General features: G+C 37.2%; 1 protein-coding gene across 2 annotated transcripts in view; it reads right to left on the reverse strand.

Moving 5' to 3' along the window:
- Positions 1-10,400, reverse strand: part of LOC128855473 (aminopeptidase N) — a 102,819-nt gene extending 92,419 nt beyond the window's left edge. The window contains exon 1 of one of the 2 annotated variants that reach the window (XM_054090411.1): positions 9,755-10,400. In XM_054090411.1, the coding sequence (XP_053946386.1) occupies positions 9,755-9,818 (64 nt within the window). In that variant the 5' untranslated portion in view covers positions 9,819-10,400. Of the gene's footprint in view, positions 1-9,732 lie in introns of both variants that reach the window. The other variant, XM_054090412.1, reaches the window with a different exon arrangement.
- Positions 10,401-21,660: the final 11,260 nt, after the last annotated feature.

Below are 21,660 nucleotides of genomic sequence, written 5' to 3' on the forward strand. Positions count from 1 at the left end.
TTTCATAAAAAGTTGTTTTAAATTTTTGATAATAAAATTATATTTGCGCAAATATTCATTTGATGCGATTTTATGATATATGTAGATGGGGGGAAAAAATCCATTATTTTCTGTAAATTTTTTGCTCAAATGGTTTATGGTCGGTCTTTAGTTCCTCGCTCCTGGGCTACGACTAATAATACGCCGGTCAACTTCTATTATTTCTGTGATTTCAACAACATTTTCTTTAACACCAATAAAAAATAGTTTAAAAAAACTAAAAAACACGCTTTTATTGCTAATCGAACTAAAAAGTAGAAAATAAATTTTAATGACAAAGAGACCTATAATGAAGTAATAGCAAATCGAACGATCAGTCATAGTCAACTACCTCAGAACAGAATTATAACAAAAATTAAGATACAAATAGAATAGCAATAAAAGCGTGTTTTTTAGTTTTTTTTTAAACTATTTTTTATTTTCTACTTTTTAGTTCGATTAGCAGAAAAGCGTGTTTTTTAGTTTGTTTAAACTATTTTTTTTATTATGAATGAAAATTATTGTTATCATTGCAGTCAGTGAATAAATGATTCGATATATTCGTGTTATATTTAATTCCTTTCTTATCGACTGTGAGTCTAAGGCTATGCAGTTATCGGCCGTGATAATGAAGTAATCCGGATGAAGAACTTATTTCGTGGAGGGAGCCTGAGAAACTGATTTACAAGAATAAATAAAGATTTTTCATTTTACAACCAAATTCACCTTACTTTTTGCCCACAGTAAAAAAAAGAAAATATTAATCCTGGCAATCCTAATAAGGATAATAGAAAACTTTTATCAAATTATTGCATTGTCATCGGTCCTTGATAGTTGTGCAAAATTTCAAGTCGATCAGATTTTTAGAAGCCTGTGAAAATTAAGCTCAAAGATTCCGTTACATACATACATACAACCCGACCTAATAAAAGTGTGTTAAAAATGCCTGAACGGAATCGACGAAACCGAAATTGCACGTTATTAGCCGTGGCAGAATCGGCACCATAAACACCATTCACAATTTCAGTGGCCTGTCTTGCATTTTCGCCTGTAAGAAAAACTGTAACACTCTGTCACCCACAACTAAATGGAACAAACAAAAAACAGCAAACACATTTTTTAGCTTGCGACATAGGTTAGGTTGGAACGGTTACTCAACCAATACGTCCCGGACAAGCAGCGGTTGCTGGATACGCACATAGTGGGGTGGACAATGGGTTGTGTACAATTAAAAAAAAAAACCAAAAACTACAAGGCGAAATTCGTCACCGTAAAGGGAAGGAAGTGCCGCCTTTAAATAAACACTTAGCCCAAAACACCCAACTTGCAAGAGAAGGTATCTGTATGTCAAACATAAGTAATTTTATGGGGGTACCTCTCGCAACTGATAAGCTTCTTATTAAGACGCGCTAATCAGTTCTGTAAATCAAAGATGGATTAGTGTACCTGTGAAATTGCTAGGCAAATATGGCCAAGGCTAAGTTTACGTCTGCCCAAGAAATGGCTTCTTTTTTTCGCCAAGACTTAGCAAGTGGCAAATGAACATACATATATCGGCAATGTGGGAAGAGAACTGCCTTAAATTACATGTGCTGGTAAAGCAGTGCGGCCTAATGTGCCATAGCCATACTCGCTAGCGGCGAATCTTACTCGATAACTTTGTTGTTGCTTTCGCATGCAAATTTTTTGTCAAGTTAATCGAGCGAGGAAATGGTGAATAGAAGAGGGCTAATATTATAAAATTGAGTAGACTTCAAATTAGGACTTTAGGGGGCCTCACAGGGCATTGTCTCATAGGAAATCATGCAAGGAGATTAGGCGTTTACACGCATGATTTCTGTGGTAGCTGCAGGAATGAGGAGGAGATGGAAACAATTCAACACATTTTTTGCACATGCCCGGCCCTAGCCAGAAGCAGGAACCGATATTTAAGATCGGACTTCTTAATGATTATAGATAATCTATACACTTTAGGTATCAACAACCTTTTACGCTTTGTCAAACGCTCAGGATGATTCAAAATGGAAAGGGAAATGTAGCCCAGCCCCTGCGGCTCACTATGGACCCATTTCGTGGTCTAAGTGGCATTGCTGTCTCTATGTGCAATGCGGCTGCCAAACCTAACCTAACCTAGCCCAAAACAGAGTCTGTCTTGTAGCAAGCGGTTGAAAAACGATATGCTGCTTCCACCAGCTAAATCTAATATGGCAGCCCCTTCGTGTGGATAGGGACCTTAGGCTAACACCCTAGTGCTCCTGAATTGAAATTGTTACTGAACTCGAATCTCCGCACTATGCAACCAAAGGCAATAATAATTATTTCTGGCAACCCGCCATTTCGTCTTTCACCTGTTTATCAGCCCAGGGATTGGCAGTGCTGCTCAAACGAAACTCAAATAGGTTTTTGGGCGCGCACTCACATAAAACGAGAGAGTTTTGAATGTTACGAAATGACATGAGTGCTGGCTGCGCTGATTTTTTCCTTTATCATCAACAGAATCTTCGTTTTGTCGTAAACAACCCGCCGCCAAATCGCAAGTGACGTCAGCAAATTAGTTGATTACTTCAAATCTGCTGAGAGCAGGTTGACAGTTTGATGCTAACCTCACCTTCTGAATTGTTTTTACTATGTATTTTTTAGAAATGCACACAAACACATCGATATTAACATTTTTATTTGCAAAATTATTAAATTATTGAATTATTAAAAAACTCTATACCATATACAAGTAGACATGTGTGAATGTATGCACATCTACACATATTTCAAAAGCCTGCTGTGGCAATAAAATGAATAAATGCATTCTATAATTTAATTTTATAGCTAAACTAATAAAATGCCATTCATGTAAATAAAATGCAACAACTGTTTCGCACACACGGAGAAAATTAACATGAAATGTGGTGATATAATAAGCGTAGCAAATTTAAAAATAGCAATGCACACACGAGCGAGAATAAATAGTTATTTTCTTTACACCATTTCGCGCGCACAAACACACTGTGTGGCAGCACTTTACGACTCACACTTAACCTGGTGTTCACATAAATTCCAAAATTTGTTTTTCAAATGCCGCTAAAGTTGCACACTGAATGAACTCAACTCGGCGATTTCACGGTTAAATTGTTTACACTTTAAAAACCATCAAAGCATTTGGCCATCTTCCAACGGCCTCAGAAGTCAAGCGAACTGTTACTTTGGCCAAAGGTCAGTGTCTTAACGCCCAGTGAGCTGCCCTTTATTATGTTTCAAAATGGCTAATTATCTGAAAGAATAGCTGTGGCTTATTGTCTTAACCACTTACCCAGCTGATTGATTAATCATACGCCCCTCATTCACACACAGCCTTTGCTGCTATGTACTTGGCTTTCGGCACATCACCGCTTATGAGTGTTTCACTTGGTCGCTTGCCAAATAAAAATTCACATCTCATTTCGCTTTGTTCATTTAGCAGTGACATTGGTGAAAAATTGTGTGGGCCATTTTAATTCGGTTGTTGTTTATATTTCAAAAAGCGCTGCTGCTGTGGTGGACGTTGTCGTCGGCAGCTTTCCATTGCACAAATAAAACTATTTTTGACATTTCGTGAGAAAAGTGAAATTTTCGAAATGTTCTTTGTATTTTATAGCGATATTTTCACAATTTTGCTAATTCATGTGGGCGTGATTGCTGTATGATTCACTGTACGCCTAATGGAGATCTCGCTATAGCAAATTGCATTTCGTTCATTTTCAAACCTTTACTTTCAAACTTATTTTTTTATTTATTGTTTTTGACTTGTTTTTGCGCTGCGCTACAACACTTCAGAAATAATTTAAATGCTTTGGCATGCACATCGAATTCTGTAGGAAGTGATTGCAATTAAAGTTGAAATAGTTTTGCATTAGCGTAGAAAAAATGCTACCAGTATTGGCGAAATATATCGCACTTGGCCAATTAAAGGCGTGCAAACCTTTGAATGGCTTTTTATTGAAACAAATTACACATTAGATGGCATATTTCCACTTCCTTAATTGCTATATGTTTTTTTACCCCTCTGAGACTATTTTTATTTGAATTTATAGCGACTTCGGAGAGCTTTTGATCTTTCATCAATAAAAATTTGTTTGACACCTTTTTCGGCGCTGCTTTGAACATAAATGATTTTTATTGGAAACTTACGTGATTATTTGTCGATTTTTAGTTCTTTCTCTTTGAAGCGTTTGTGTATAAATAAATTATTGTGCATACACAAGTAAGTATGTCTAATTTGTATGTATGTATGTTTATATCTTACGGCTAGTACTGCCTTCATAGCCGTGAAAAGTTGCTAGCAACATTGATTGTCAGATGAGAAGAAACGTGAAATTTATGAGCATCGCCTCAGATGCAATTGGCAAATTTTGGTAAGAAAAGTGTTTTTAAACAAATATATATGCATATATATATATATATATGTACAAGTGCGCATTACGTATATATTGACACAAAAAAATATGAAGAAGATTTACTTTTGAAGTATTCGAAATAAGGCGCTTCAGCAGGGAAACATATTGCTAGCATCATGTTGCTGGTATGTTACGCGGTATTTACGCGGCGTGGACTGAGTACATACTACTTTGCAGTGAGATACATATGAAATTTCACGTATATTTCACGGGAATGCAATTTCTATTAATTTTGACAGCCATATCACGTAAAACGCGAACTTAGTACAAATTTGTATGGAATGACTTTTCTCGACAACATTCCTAACAGATTCGGATTCAATACTTAAGGGGTTTGCAATTGAAATTTTGAAGAGGCCGAGCCAAGGAGCACCAGGAGATTTGTTGGTTCATAAAACACTCAGGCTAAAAAGCCTACTTATGGGGTTACATGCGTCCAGAATTTCCAAAAACTCGATTTTTTTACAGATTATTATTTTTTATTTCTGTGGAAGTCGATTGTGAAAATTCCCCATAGATACAAGGTAATGGTAGAAAATTTAACTGCCCGACGAGAGTTTGCTGTGCGAGTTTAAAGTTTAAACCTGTTTTTCTCGAAACAACGTTTTCCCGCGCGGTTTATATGATAAGTCATACAGTTTTTAATATTTTTTAATGCTGTTTTTGTTTTTTATATTCGAAAGTGTTTTCTCTATAGTCTGACCAGCCGGATTTTTGATATTTTTATTGAAGAATTTTATAAACATAATCTTTGATTACTACGAATTCTGAGAGGGAGTTATGGCAATCAAGTTAGAAAGTAGAAGAAATACATCTCCTGTTGAAAGTAAAAAATGATCTTAAACTAAAATAATTGTAAATAAGTTGTTAATTCTAAACATAAACAACAAATCATTATTGGAAAAAATTTATTTTGAAATATTGTATTTTTAATACATTTTCAAAATATTATAAAATTTTGTTGCTATCTTATTTTTATTTTAGAAGCTATCTTTTATTACAATAGTTTTTCATTCATAATATTTTGGTCAATATTAATTTTTATTTTAACCTCGTATTAATTGAAGATAGTTTTTTTTAATTTGGAGGACTCGAATATAACTTTTACGTGGGCTCGTTGTCATAGAATTTAGTGGACTTGTTTTCATAGAATTTTTGTAGAATCCAAATCTGCAAGGAACGGTGTCGAAAAAAAATTGACCCGCCCTAATGTACATATATTTGGATGGACAAACAATTTTTTTCCTTACTAAAAAAATAAAGAAATAATTGTGGGGTACTCTTCTGTTAGAGTTTGGCCGAGCTACTCCTCATATTTGTGGTGAGCGTACTGATGTTTTTCCACAAATGGGTACCATTTAGTACAGTTTTAAGCCGACTCCGAACGGCAAATATTTTTTATGAGGAGCTTTTTCATGGCAGAAATACACTCGTAGGTTTGCCATTGCGTGCCGAGTGGCGACCGCTATTAGAAAAACTTTTTCTTCATTTGGGAGTTTCATGCACGGATACTCGTATTCGAACCTTCTTCTTCTGCATGCTAGCCACGTAACAATCCATTCGACTACGGCGACCACCGTATCTTAATGCTTCTTCTAAATTTGTTCTAAATTCACCTAGAAGATGTTGAGAATAGCTATTTTATTACTATTATCTAAGTATTTAAGTTTAATTTTGTTTACTTTTTATTTTAAATTAATGCAAAATATCTCAAGACAACAAATTTACGGTGTTGAGTATTTGAGCATTCGTTACTCCAGGCCGGGTCTCCATGCCTGTTCGCCTAATTAAAAAAAATATTTATACACAAATGTATATGTATATACAACAGTAATATCCAGAACACAAAAATGTTTTTATTTTTTCATTATCAAAATTAGTTTCTTCACCTCGCTTCAGAGTAGCAACGATATACGACAAGACTACTAAATGAACCTATTATCACTCTGCTCGCTCTAACTTTTCTAAGCTGGGTAAAGGAGCGAAGCGAATGAATTTGTTGGTGAAAGAGAACTAGATGAAGTACCTCCTGCCATCAAACAATATATAGCATAAATTCAAAATACTAAGGGGTTATGTTTATTAAGAAACCAACAAAAAAGCCAGCCATGAGATCCAACGGGGCAACTCTTTTGCCAACAAATGCTACTTTGCACTAAGAAGGCAATTGAGTAGTAAAGTCCTCACTCGGTGAACGAAAACAACACTTTACAAGTTTCACATTAAGGCATGGCTCACATTAAGTATGGCACAGAATCTTGGACAATGACAAAAACCGATGAGATGGCTTTATAGCGATATATAGTAGACATAGTGCAGTGAATAAAGAATTAGCGACTTCGCTGGCTAAGGCATGTCGTCCGAATGGTTACAAATGCTCCAACACTGGAAGTCATTGACGACGCAGACGAAGAGGAACACCTCTGCGTTGGAGAGATCAAGTAGAGAAGAACTTTGTTTCATTAGTATTAGTTTGCACGAGGAAGAAATTACTGGTATACCTAGTTGAACACGGCAAAAATAGCGGTAATCAAAGAGAAGAAGGAGAAGTGTAATGAATTTTTTCTACTCCTCTTGGGATAAAAACAAATTGCGCTGCTATACTGTACATACATACATACATAAAAGTCACCAACATTTCTTTTACTTTACTTTTCATTAGTCATTACGAATCGAATTCAATTTTACAAGATTACAATTTGCAACCAGCTTAATATTCAGTATGAACTAATCCATCCAAAATATTGTACGAATACAAATAGCTGATTAGTAAAACAATATGCTCAGTCATAAATCAACACAAAATCATTTAAATTTTCCTATGCTATATCGTACACTTGTACAAGTACAAAGTCAACAATAAATTACCTCGCGAAACAGTCGCTCAAGCAGACAATCAATAGTGCCAAACACAGCCACACACGCACAGAAATGTGCATAAGGAGAGACAGCCGGAGACAATGCTGGCAACACGCCCTCAGTCTCCAATTGTAAATTTCGCACTACATAGAAAACAACAACAAAAGCAGACCTAGTAACCTTCGACTTTAGTCAAGGCATGTGAATGACTGCGAAAAATAAAAGTTTTTACTGCGAATTTTACTGCCCACAACATTTTGAGCGCATTTAATCAAAATTAATAAACAACAAATGAACTGCATAGGAATTCGTACACAACATCCAGCATTGTTTAGAGCAGCGTCTCTCAAACTGTGGTACGTTATAGCCAGTAGTTTGGGAGCCCGCGAAAAGTTAAGCAATAGGGGATAGTAGGGGTTAGGTTAGGTTAGGTTATAATGGTTGCCCAGAGAGTAGGGCCCACTTGGACGAAATAGTTTGGTTCGTCCTTTGTGATACCATTTAAGGACAGAGAAGGGGGAGGAAGGGAAGGGATGGGGGAGTGGTGAGTAGGGGACGAAAAAAATTAATGACAGCTGAGTGTTATTGCAATTTTAATCTATGGCTGTGAAAATTTTGGGCAGATTTTTATATTTTGAATAGCATTGTTTTGTTTTTGTATGTAATTATTTTCTTGTTTTACCTTTTCTATAGCGAGTAGCAACAATATTGATTTCTTGCCGCAAAAGCATATGGCTTTAATGAGGCATTCCGTTTCAGAAAATCCTGTGGCGTCAACAAGGAAATGTTGTGGGCGGATATGAAACAAATTCTTTCCAATTTTCTCAAACAGGTAATATGAAAAGGTTATGAGGAATAGAAAGTATTATTTCTTTAGTAAGTTGTAAGAGGTAGCAGATACTTATGTATTTTGTCTCAAGTTGGTGAAAAGCGCATACTAATGGTGAGGAACTGGTACGAGCTACAACAAAGGGTATGGTGAAATGTGTTTTAAGTGGAGTTTTTTGCCGAACATCTGGATTGAATATTTGATTGTATCTCTATTGTTAATGCGATAACGACATCCGTGAGAGCATTTCTAACTATGTCGTAATAATTGGGCAAACGAGAAAGAGAACGGCGCAATCCGATGAATTCGCTCGTGAATAACAATGAAAATGAAAGCCAATAAAACAATACAATGAAAAAAATGTCCAATTACTACGTCAGCAAATCAACCGATTCGATATATATATATCGATTCGCGGGTGTCACCGTCTTCTGTATTCTCTCCAACGTGACATAAATAATATTTTTCCAGATTTTCTAAACTCAAATGATCTCATTGCATTACTTATGTTTTTTTCTTATTAATTTTTCGAACATCGAATTGCATTTGTAAAACGTTATTTCTACATTTATTTATGCACCATATTTTATAAAATTTTTGGGAGCTTGAAATATTTTTTAGAATTACATTTAGAGATGCAGATTCTTCTGGCCACGGGCAGATCGGTGACGCTCGAGGGAGTTTCTAAAGCTATCAAAGCCATAGCTCTCGAATTCGGTAAGTATTCTTACCGGACATTGTCCATGCGGTGAGACTTGGGTTTGCTTGAAGTCCCTTCTACAAAAGCTGTCTGTAGGACGAGGTGGAATCATCTCAGCACGTTTTTCTCAGCAGCCCTTTCTTTTGTAGGGCAAAGATTTAAATATCCGGGCTCTTACTTTTTTGTTGCACCTGCAGATATTGCGAGTTTAAATGTCACACACCTGGTGAAATTCATCAGTAGCTGAAAGCGGTTAATGCGAACGTAGTTCGCCACGTTTGGTCGTCATCCTCTAATTCAAAGCCCCTTTTTCCTATTTCCACCTGTTCGTTTTTTTTCCTTCTCTCCCCAATTGAGGTCGAAGATGTTACTGAAGCCGAAATAGATTGGGAAGGTGTCGATATACATGCATACATTTCGAGATTCTGGAAGTGTAGCGTCAGTGCCAAGCAAGCAAGAACAGCTGATGGCATAATGGGCATATGGGCCGAACTAACAACTCACCTAATAAGCTTTTAAGACTAGAAGGCACAAAAGCATAAGCTCTTATATAGGAATTAACAGTTAAAACAAACCCTCAAAAAAATAACTAAGCAACTAATCAAGTTACAATGCATTAAAATATTTATTTATTTTTCATTAGAAATTATTTAAAAATATTTTTATGTATTGGAATTCAAAAGTTTAAATTTAGTGCTCTAATAAATAAATCATGAATTTTTGTTTGTTGAACTTTTTGAATTCCATACAAAAATAACAAAAAAAAAACACTAAAACGAACAGCGTCAACATTTTTTTAACTCGATTAGCGTGAAAATCCGTTTAGTGCTTGCATACCCGAATACAATGTGTAGTTTAACTTATCCAGACGCTACTGTATCTATATATTATATACTTACATACATGACATTCAATATGCACCTTCATATGTATACGTTTGCGTTTGCTTGATTGCCCACGGAGTATCAAATGTTGCTAGCGGCATGTTGCTGAGGCAGTTTACTCTGCTGGCATGCGTCTGACGACACAGTGTGCGCTCTGCTAGTGACAATTACAGGCGTTATGTTACACTTTGTGTTTTTAAGTTATCTAATTAAATTGACATTTGTTGGCGCCCAATGACAACGAAACGGAGCTGTTAATTGTAAGTGTCATTTGTTGTTTTATTGAGCGTGGAACAGAAAATTAACTAACAACAACACTGAAACCTCGAAATATATATGGAGAAGATCACTTAACGCTGTTCGAACTTTAATTTATTAATAAATCATACACATACAAACAAATGAATTTCGTTACGTCTCATCGCAACAGCACTTTTTCTCGTTTGTTTCCCTCTCTGTGCGCCTCACCGTGTCAATGCCTATGCGTAGGTGACCCATATTTCACAGCGGAAGCAACAAGTGTCTGTTTAAAATGCCGCTACAAACATATAAATAAAAAATTACCATAAATATGTTTTATTTCAGTCATACCTATGTGATTTAGCTTTCGTTGCCAGACTATTTTCAATAGCAAGAAGTGGTATGACAGCATACAATTTGTGTATTGTTACCGCTATGACAAAGATTGCGAAGTTTGACCGTGAAAACATTTGACATTTACAAAATAGAAATAAATCAACCACCAATGCCGAAAAGCTTTTAAAAATAAATAATAATGCTATTTAGAAGGCAGCTACTGCTAATCGGCAGCCGATGACACATACGGAAAGCTTATTTGGCGATTTTGAGGGGGCGATTGGATCGAAAAGTAATCGCGAATACGCCCAAACGCATTCATTTGGCTTCCTATGCTGCAATGCCGAATCGCGGATTTTGAAAGAATATATTTACATATTACTTAATGAATAATATATCAAAGCACTAGCAGAACTGTTCTGCCCTTGAATTCAAGATCAAATTCATATGGAAATGTGTAAAGTGGGACAGGATTTAGTTCAAAGGTACATTTAAGACCCAACATTTCTATTATGATTTTGATTTATCTGCTAAATGCTACCCACCGCATAAAAAATAATGGCATACGAGATGGTCAGATATGACTCAGTAATGTGAATCACTGGGGAAAGTCGACTAATCGACTGATATGCCGCAGCCGTGATAAGTGATATGTAGATCGCATGGGTTGATGAGAAGTTACGTCATTTCATTTCATACTATTTCCATTAATTAACAGTATGTTTGCAAAACCTTACAGACTAGAAGCACAAAATGTGTTGAAAATACTCTTTAAAGGCAAGGCTTAAAAGCAACTTAAATAAAAGTAGAGATCTAGGAAGGGCAAAATCTAGATCGATATTTTAATAGTCTGTAAAATGTAAGTAGTGACGTAAATTTCTTAGAAAAAGTAAACTTTACTCTAAGAGCCCTTTTCACTGCGTCGAGTTAACCTGAAGTTGAGTTTATCTGATACTGAGTATGGATAAGATTCGTACTCTTCCGGATCTCTTAAGATTCATGAATCCAAGAATCCAAGAGATTTGTGGAAGAGTGACCTCAAACTAATTTTTCCGTCTTGCCATCCACATTTTATCTTTCCCTTCTCTCTATTCTTTCAACTGAAATCTATCCGGGTGTAGTACAATGGTCTCCTGACTGAGTGCTTGTACTTGTCTAACCCCTCACAAATCTAATCTAATCTAATCTATTATGGAAATGGACGATCTTTAACAACAACATATCACAAAATTCGTGATTTTTTGGTTGGAAATAATCATCCGACTGAGTCGACAATTCAAAGGTTGGTGAACAAATTTCAAGTAAGTGGTTGTGTTGACGATAGAAAAGGGACTGTTGCTGGCAGGAGTTTTTTATGCTTTTCAAAAGTAGTATACATTTTATTGAAATCTACCAAGCGGTGATCACCAGTTCAAAAAACATAGTTTTGAGAAAAACGCATTTAAAGTTTTGCTAATTGTTGAATAACTCGAAAACTATTGGGTAGTCGAAAAAGTCTTTTCGTATTTCTAATCAAACTTCAACTCATTTTTTTTTATATTTATAATGAGCTTTATTAAACCAAATATGTACCATTTTGGTCGACCACCTTTTGCCATTTTTCTTCTAGAGACATTATTCCATCAGTGTAAAACTTTTGTGGTTTCTCAGCGAAAAACTGCGACAAGTAATTTTCACAGGCTTCTCTTCAAGCCAACTTTACTCCATTAAGGGAGTTCTGCAGTGACCATTTGTTTCGGGTAGTCCGATGATGCAAGGTCAGGGCTATATGGTGGATGCATCAAAACTTCCCAGCCAAGCTCTCCCAGTTTTTGCCGAGTCATCAAAGATGTGTGTGGCCTAGCGTTGTCCTGATGGAAGACGACGCTCTTTCTGCTGATCAGTTCTGGCCGTTTTTTTTCGATTGCTTGCTTCAATCTCCTCAGTTGTTGACAGTAAAGTGTAGAATCAATCGTTCGAGCAGGCTGGAGCAGCTCATAGTGGATGATTCCTTTCCAATCCCACCAAACACACAGCATAACCTTTCGAAGCGCCAATCCTGGCTTTGCGACCATTTGTTGAGCTTCACCACCCTTGCACCATGATCTTTTTCGCACATTATTGTCATATTTGATCCACTTTTCGTCTCCTGTTACCATTCGCTTCAGAAATGGTTCGATTTCATTTCGTTTTAGCAAAGAATCGCAGATGTTAATTCGGTCCATTAAATTTTTCACAGACAATTCATGTGGTACCCAAACATCGAGCTTCATTTTGTAACCAGCCTTTTTTAAATGGTTCAAAACCGTTTGATGATGAATGTTTAGTGCCTTGGCGATGTCATGGCAGCTTATGAGACGGTCATGGTCAATCTTTTCCATAATTTCATCGACTTTTTCAACGATAGGTCGACCGGAGCGAGATGCATCTTTCACATCGAAATTTCCAAAACGGAAGTGAGCGAACCATTGTTGTGCTACACGAACTGATACAGCATCGTCTCTGTAAACTTCACAAATTTCATTGGTGGCTTGCGTGGTAGGGAAGACCTTTTTTATAAAAAAATTTCAAAATATAGCGAATTTCTTCATTATTTTCACTCATTTTTGAACAGCTATACCTTTTTTCAACTTCTCCGAATTTAAGTTTTTTTTTGGTTAAATGAAGCTTAAAATGTCATCTTTCTAACAACATATGATATGACACAATGTGATTGGTAGCACTGGAGATAGATGACTCCAACGACATCTATTGACAAAATACGAAAAGACTTTTTCGACTACCCAATATATGTCGGATTCACATCAAATTTTCACATAATATTTCTAAGAAATTGTACTTTAAGAAAATGCAGAAACAAAATCAATTTTTTTTTTAATTCTGACTACCCCTAAGCGCTTAAATTATACAATATTAAGATTCAAAAACTTACTGTTAGGTCTCACTTCACTTCTAAGAGATCCATTAAATAAAACCATGCATTAGAAAAATCAATAAGGAACTTGGACATTAGTATTTGTTCTTATAAACAGATTTACCACCAATAATTAAATACAAAATATATTTACATATTAAATCGTCCATTTTATTTGCAGTGATTTTATGATAGAAGCACTCCGCCGCAATTGTATCATAAACTTTGTTTCATTGCCTTCAAAGTATGCTCCATACCAAAGGTTGCATAAGCAAGAAATATTTTTTTATAATTTTATCAAGACCCCTGTGGAAAAATAAAAGTAATCTCCCATCGTTTTCAAAGTAAATTTGCACCTTGCCAAGAGCAACAACTAAAGCGCATAGATCACATGCGAAGAAAAAAAAATACAGCATAGAATAGACAATAGGTGCACACACACATACACGCATAAAAAATAGTTTAGAATAGTAGGAGCAGAGCGTTTGTTGTTTCTTAGAAATTTTGTGCAAAAAGACACTGAGGTGTCACAGGAGCGGGCCAGTGCATTCTGGGTGTGCAAGTGCTGACTAACGCAAATCTTGAGTTATGCACCGCAGGTTGCCACGAAATCTGATATCGTAAATGCTTGTAACTCGTATGTATCGGTGCATTTACCCTATAGAGGAAGTGGCCTAGCATAAGCTAAATTTCAATCACTTGAAAAGAGGTCAAAAGGGGTATAGTAAATTGATGTTGGCATAGAAACGGTGTATGAACCAATTAAATATACTTTGCGGGATTGAAATAAAGTGTATAAGAAGTTGTACCAAATCGAATTTTGGAAGGAAAAGACCCAGGCAGGTGGAAAAAAGAAGAAGAAGCTTTGGATTAGAGGGTTATGACCAACATTGACTTATCTAGTATTAACTGCATTTCACCGGGTGTGTCCGCAAAGTCCGCAGGGGTAGTCCTCTAGCGAAAAAAAGAGAGCCCAAATGTTGAAGTCTTTGCCCGACGAGAGCAATGAAGCTGAGAAGAAGGTGCTGAGATGATTCCACCTCATTTTCCAGACAGCTTCTGCAGAAAGAACATGAAGCAATCACAAGTCTCACCGCATGGATACCTAACGGACACTGCCCGGTAAGGATACCTACCAAATTGGAGAGCTGAGGCTTTGTTACTCTTAGAAGCTTCCACGAACGCAACCGATCTACTCGTGGCCAAGAGGATTTCACGACTTTGTACGTTTGCGGTCGCTGAGTTGACGCGAGTCCCATTTTTTCAGGAGCAGACCACAGGTTCCCAATGCTCTCATTTTGCGATGGAACCGTCTCCAAGATCTCCAGGGTTCCCTGTCTAGTCAACTCCTGAGCCCAACAGTTTCCCTCTATGCCGTGGTGACCGGGAATCTCGAGAGAGATGTCAGGTATTCCTCGATTTATTTCGAACGCACAAGCAACGAGTCTAAGGTTTTAATTGTGGGCTGTTGGATTAGATATTTACGTCTTTTACAGTACTTACAAAAGTAAGCATCGAATCCACTGCTTCCTTAATTGTAGCTACCTCTACTTGGAAAGCACTACAGTGGTCGGGAAGCCTAAATTTGAGTTTGATGGCGAGCTACTCGCAGAATATTTCCCCACCAGCTCTTCCGTCCAACTTCCAGCCATCCGTAAACATTTTTGCCCGTCTCCAGATATTGCATGCCGCCTACTCCTCCCTTAAGGGAATATAAATGGAAAACGTACCGACCGGACCCAGCGAAGGTGTATGTACAAAGATCCAGTGGCATGAGGATAAACTCAAAGAGTATAAGGATACGAGAGTGCCCGTAACTTAAGCGTAGCTCATGACCCGAACACCTGAACCTGATAGCTGCGCGTGTAGCGGCACCATATTCAGCAGAGCGTTGAGCGCTAGAGTAGGAGTGGTCCGAAGCGCCCCACTAATTCCAATGAGGGCAGATCTTTGGACGTTCTCTGGCTTCTTAACTTAAGGGGTTAGGTGGGTTTCAAAATTTCAAAAAATCGAATTTTTTTTTTTTTGCTTATCTCATAATTGAATATGTTGAGAATATTCCTTTAAAATTTTAAAACGATCCGAGTCATATTCTAAGAGATATAGCCTTTGGATTGGCAGGTATATCGAGGCAGCTGCTTAGCTATTGTTCGTTTCAATCGCGTTTTTCTTGAAACTACATTTTTGAAATCGGTAGTCACGATTTCTCGAAAACTTATGAACCGATCTCTTTCAAATTTTGCACACTTCTTCAAAATAACATTATCTCGTGCTTGAACGAAGGATTTTTTTTTTTTCTATTCCAAGTAATTTTTCAAGGGCATGAAGGGTGCAAATTCTACTCAAAATAAGGGTTTTTTGTTTTCAACGCCGCCAAAACTGTAATTTATTTTTTTTTTTTTTTCCTTCGTCCAAGCACGAGTTTGAAACATCTAATATACTAACAGAAAATTTTTTGTTTTTGAATTTCAGATGAATCTGTCATGAGTTATCCTGACTGCGCCGAGAGAACTTTTTTTGAGGGGTCATAGGAGACGACGTGTCCACGCCTTAATTTTCAAAATTTTTCAATGAAAATTTCACAAACTACTTATAAAATATGTATCTTTTATGTGTTAAATTGATGGAATGAAATTCTGTTGATTAAATAAAAAAAAAATTCATAAAAATGTACCTATTTTGAGCTTTTGAAACCCACCTAACCCCTTAAGGCAACAAACAATGAGTCGAAATAAAATTATAGTTTTTGGAATTTTTATGCAAAATGTCTTTATTTGTTGCATTGATTTAGATTTAATTTGTTTTCATTAAAACCTCTTTTTTATTTTTTTGTCTTATTATTATTATTATCAATTTTTTTATAACTTTGAGGGAATTTTTTACACAACCCTCCGGAAAAACAATTCTAGTTACGCACCTGACTTTGCACGAAGGGTAAACTCTAAAACTTTGCATTTATGGGAACCAATTAAGAACCAAGAATTGGAAGAATTGGAAAAAACTCGTCTTTAGTCTATAAAACAAGAAATGGTAGTGAAGTGCAACAGATACTTCCAAGGAAATACGAAAGTAAAAGAGGTAACACGAAAAGATATACAAGGTTATCTTTCCGCTTAGAGACTTTGACTCACATCAAAATGGTACACAGATGGTTCCAAAACGCAAAGAGCACACAAATCCCTAACACTAAGTACAGATACCACAATTTTCCATGCGGAGCTCTCCGCCATAATGAAAACAGTGGAAATCGTATCCAAAAGAGGGTTTGAGAAAGTAAAATTTAAAATACTTTCGGACAACCAATCGGTTCTCAAAGCCGTGAGTAGCTTCACATTCAAGTCAAAAGTCCTAATAGAGTGTAATAATGCACTCAACAAACTGGCCACTCATAATCAGGTCCCACTGATTTGGGTATCAGGACATGAGGGGCACAAAGGAAACGAGAAGGCAGACTTTTATGCCAAAGTGAGGCAGAAGGGCTATTTATTGGACCAATCCCATCAGTGAACACTGGAACGGCACAAGCACCCTTAATCACTCCAAAAAGTTTTTGAACTTCAATGTCAACAAAGCAAGATCTGTTCTAACCCTAGACAAAAAGGGCAGATTACTCTGCAGAACGCTTACAGGTCACTTTGGACTATCTGGCACTAGTTTACGTAGATTCTGATGTGATGAAGAGGAGTCCATGGAACACTCAATCCCCAACTGTGAGGCATTAGGCCTCAGGAGACATAGAATCCTGGGCTCGTACCTACTAGAGGAGGAAGACCCACAATTGCTGCCTCCTAAGGAGCTGGTTCGATTCCTCGCTATACTAAATAATTATAATTAAGTAGGTAGGTAGTTATAGTGGATGTCGGTTGACACACCTAGGCCTGCTGTAGGCCCATTGTGATACCACCAGGGCTGTCCTCTCTGTGGCTTTAATATATCTAACAAGACTTGCTTATTTTTATATTGGCTACTTCTGCCAAGTTATTCAGGGAGATAAAATATTGAACCTTCTTCTATCCAGAGCCTTCTTCTATTTTCTTCTTCAATGTCATTACAGCTTCTGCAATAATCGTTATAGGGTGCTCCCAGCCTACTGGCATGCCTGCCAATCAGACACTGCCCTGTTAGGACCCCGAGAAGATTTCTCAAATTTTTCCTGCTTAGTTTCAACAGTCGGTTTTTGCGGCCCATGTCCCATTCCAGCCACGTCATTCTACTAAAGGGTGGTTAAATTTTAAGGGCCGATGTTGAATGTGAACCACTTCTAAACGTCAACGACACCGTTGGAATTCTTTCTTTGGGGTTATTTGAAAGAAAGGGTGTACGTCGATAAGCCAGCAACAACTCAAGAGCTAAAGGATCAGATAATTCGGCACATTAACGGCATAGAACGTCAACTATGCCTCAGCGTCATCGAAAATTTGGACCATCGGATGGAGGTGTGCCGCCATTTGACCAGTATTTTATTTTATGCGTAGTTGAGTCATACCAATATTATCATAGTAAAGAGAAATGACAATAGTTTTCTAAAAAAATTGTATTTTATTTAAAATCAACACCGGCCCTTGAAACTTAACCACACTTTAGTTGCACAGGTCGGGGACTGTGACCATAGGCTGTTGGTAGAGCACTGATAGTGTGTTTATCTATAATCCTCTCACCAGTTGCTAAAGGTATACTTAAGTAATTAGGGGCGTACAATAGATCAATCTGGTCGTAGTGCATAACGGCCTTAGCTTAAGCCGTACAACTATTACCATTACCAAAAGAGGGAACATGAAACAGCTACAATTTCAAGGGAATCAGTGGATTTTACTACTGGGCATTGAACAACATCAAAAGAGTTTGCATGTCTCTGCAAAATGTATGTATGCACCATCTAATACCGGCAAACATCATTACGTATGTTGTGCACTGCAAGCGCGCTCAGCGGCATTTGATGGATGTGCTGCGAATATTTGAAAGATGAAGAAAAAGTATTGCGCTCGCAGTCAAGTGACAGCCTAGATGACTTATGAACAAGAGACGCACTGCGCCGTGGTAGAAAATGGTGGAACTGTGGCGTTGGCCAGCCATAAAGTTGGCAGTTATTTGTCGTATGCCATGCCAATTGGGGAAACAATTCAAAGATTTTAGCTACAAGATATTGTCGAGAAAACATAAATCGCGGCATAAATTCGTCGAACAAAATGAGGGAACAACGCGCCAATGCTGATGTCGGCGGTTTTAATAAATTTCCGTATGCAAATTGCCACAAATAAAAGAAGGCGATTATGTGCTGTTACTGCTGATTTTTGCAATGCGATAGCAATTCCACTATCCTGCTTTTGGCTCTGCATTTTTACATATGTACACACATACGTACATATACATACATACATATATCTAATGCATGGGTAGGTGTGCGTATGTAGGTATGCATTTTGCTTTGAGTGCCGCAGCGTTCGCATTTTATGGCTAATTAGAAAATTATTGCAATCTGCGTGATTTGTGATTTAGTGCCAAGAATTGAATTAGGCATGCACATACACATATACATACATACATACATACATACATTGGCAGGCATGTGCACGAGCTTGAGTGAGTTGCGCAAGCGCATTTGCTTTGGGCTTTTTGCTGGCAAACAATTTATTCTTAGTAAATTTTTTTAGTGCATGCGAACCCCCGCCTGGGTTTGTGCTAAAAAAAAACTCTAAAATCATTTCTGTGTCTTTAAGTGCTCAAACTTGGCTGTGCCAATATTTTTCTACTTGTATTTACTTAGTTGCTTCACTTAAAAATTTGGACGTCATACAACAGAAAGCACTTAACCTCATTTACAGAGCGCCTCAATAATTCAGGTAAGGTATACTTCGCGCCTGACAGATCCAGCTCACATGAACTTCATCAACATTTACTTTTCGCTTTGCAAATGAATGTCAAAATCGCCAAAGGTAAGTACCGCCACCAGCAACCCTCCGCTGTTGCTCGGCGTGAATGTCTAATTTGATTCGAAAAACTGCATGTTCTGTTGCTAGGCGCATACATTTTCTTGCTACTCAGCTGAGACTGGCGCCTAATGTCAACAAAAACGATCAATAAACATATCACCAATGTCACTTAACGCGTCAGCTAATTAAATATTTGCTGCGATTTGGCGCATTCGCACGCACGAATGCATGTGTGCAGACAGACGTAAGAAACTTAGCATCAATATGGCTGCAAATCGCCACTGGCTGTAGGCAAATGTTTATAAACAATTTAAATATGCAAATCAATAAAAAGTCACACGCCATTAAGCGACTCGAGCGTATAAATCGAATTTAATTATCAATGCAAAAATGTTATTTACATGCGTTGCATATGTATGTATGTATGCACTAGAGATGCCAGGCTCGGGATGCCGCTGTTTTGCTAATCCCGGAAATCTCGAGATCTCGAAAATTTTCAAGTAGCATACTGAAAGTAGTTAACATTTTTGTTTTATTAAAAACTATAATATTATTCCATAGAAGTTTTTCAATTTCTAAGAAACTTCGTTACTTTACCTCTTAAAACTCTACGCTCTAGCGAGACGAATTTATAAGAGTGATGAGTGGTGAAGAAGATGTAGCGTTACACTGAATGGTCGAAGCAAGAAAACATAATAAATTTCCTTAAAGTAAAATTTTAGATTTGAAAATTATTGAAAGAATTAAACAGCAAAGAACGTTTTCTCATACATAAAACATGGGCTGAAAAGTCCCGGGCCTAACACACACATGACACTAGTTTCATTTCACTCACCTCTTTTTCAGTCAGTACTGACCTTGACCGGCCTCGGTAGTCTAGAGTAAGCGCACTAGCCTGCCATCCCAGAGGTTGTGGGCTCGAATCCCACGTAAAACACGGTCCTTGCACTTTTCCAAATTTACCTACTTTCCCTGTTTCTAAAAACAAAAGGAAAAAAAATCTCACTTCTCAAACCCAAAAACTTATCCTTTCTATCCTTACTCCCACACAATAGTCAGCGCATTACTTGCATTGTGGCTGCTAAAACAAGCAAAAACAAAGAAAAACACACAGCAAGCGGAAGCGGGTAACGGCGGTAATAGTGCAGACAAACCAAATTTAGCAAAGTCCTCAACCATCTGTGCGATCCTTCTGCCAGAAAAAATGTGAGACATAGATGGCGCTTCAAGCAGCAAGAAGTCGTTGTTCCTAAGCAACGACAGGTGAGCATTCCCACTACTTAGGACTGGTAGCGGCAGGCTAATCACCTACCCTGTCCGAAATCAAAATAGATTAATGAAACCAACGCAAGACTGAGTCTTGTCGGGACTCTATGCTCCCGAGAGGAGTGAACAAGGACAAAAAATTACCTACAAGAGGCGTTTTTCTTGGCTGAAATTCACTCGAAGGTTCACCATTGCCTGCCGAGGGGCGAGGGTTTAGAAAAACACTTTTTCAATCATTTCAGAGTGGATTTCGAACCCGCACGCACAAACTCATTCGACTAAACGGCCTTATTAAACAAAATAGTTGTAATACCCGTATTGGCACCGTTTTTAATATTTATTAATTGACATTTTAACAACAACAACGACAGTCTTTGCCTATCACCAAATTCATATGTATGCAAATCACATGCGATTACCTTCCAATCTGCATTCTGCACGCCTGATAGCCAGTGACGCATAGACGATTAGTTGCGCATTTATTTTTTGAAGTAACTGCAATTTATTTCATAAACATAAAAGTAGGCGCGCATAAGCATCTATGTATGTGTATGTGTATTAAATGTATTAGCCAATGTTGGCCGCAATTTGTTGCCCTGTTGTTTGATGCTACATAAACGATAAACATTATTTCGTATACAAATAACTACGTCCGTGGCATGGGCAGCCAACCAGCCAGCCACCACCTGTTGTACGGTTGTGTTGCATGCGATTTATTTGAAGTTGTTGTTGGTCGGGCTTTTGGTGGCTCGCATACCAGCGAGTTGACGTCATTGAAACATTCAGATTGCGGCATTTGAATTTTGAATTTTTCGGTTATTATTCACGTACTCAAAATACGCATGCACATTGGCCAGTATGGCGGAATGTATGATGATGTTTTTGTTTTTAATATTTCCAATGTTTTACGAGCTTTAACTTGTTTGTTATTTTTTATGAAAGTTTATACAAAATTTAGATAAATTCAACAAATTTTCATTTAAGATTTGAACTTTTTTAAATTTAGTCTTAAGAAAATTTCGGGCACGCATTAATATGGCTCAAGAAATTTTATTAAATAAGTGAAACTTTTAAGCCGCTATTAAATTGCTAAAATTATTAATAATTTTTTATTCTGGTGGGATTTGCATTTTGTTCTATATAAAATTTATTTCTTCCGTTTGTTTTTAAGGATTTGATTTCACTCACCAAATATGGCGCCCTGAGTTCATTCAGTGGCATGAACGTGGTTAACACAACTCCAAAAAGTAATAAATATACGACATTTTAGCCAATTTT

Source organism: Anastrepha ludens, chromosome 2, assembly GCF_028408465.1.
Source record: "Anastrepha ludens isolate Willacy chromosome 2, idAnaLude1.1, whole genome shotgun sequence".
Lineage (NCBI taxonomy): Eukaryota > Metazoa > Arthropoda > Insecta > Diptera > Tephritidae > Anastrepha > Anastrepha ludens.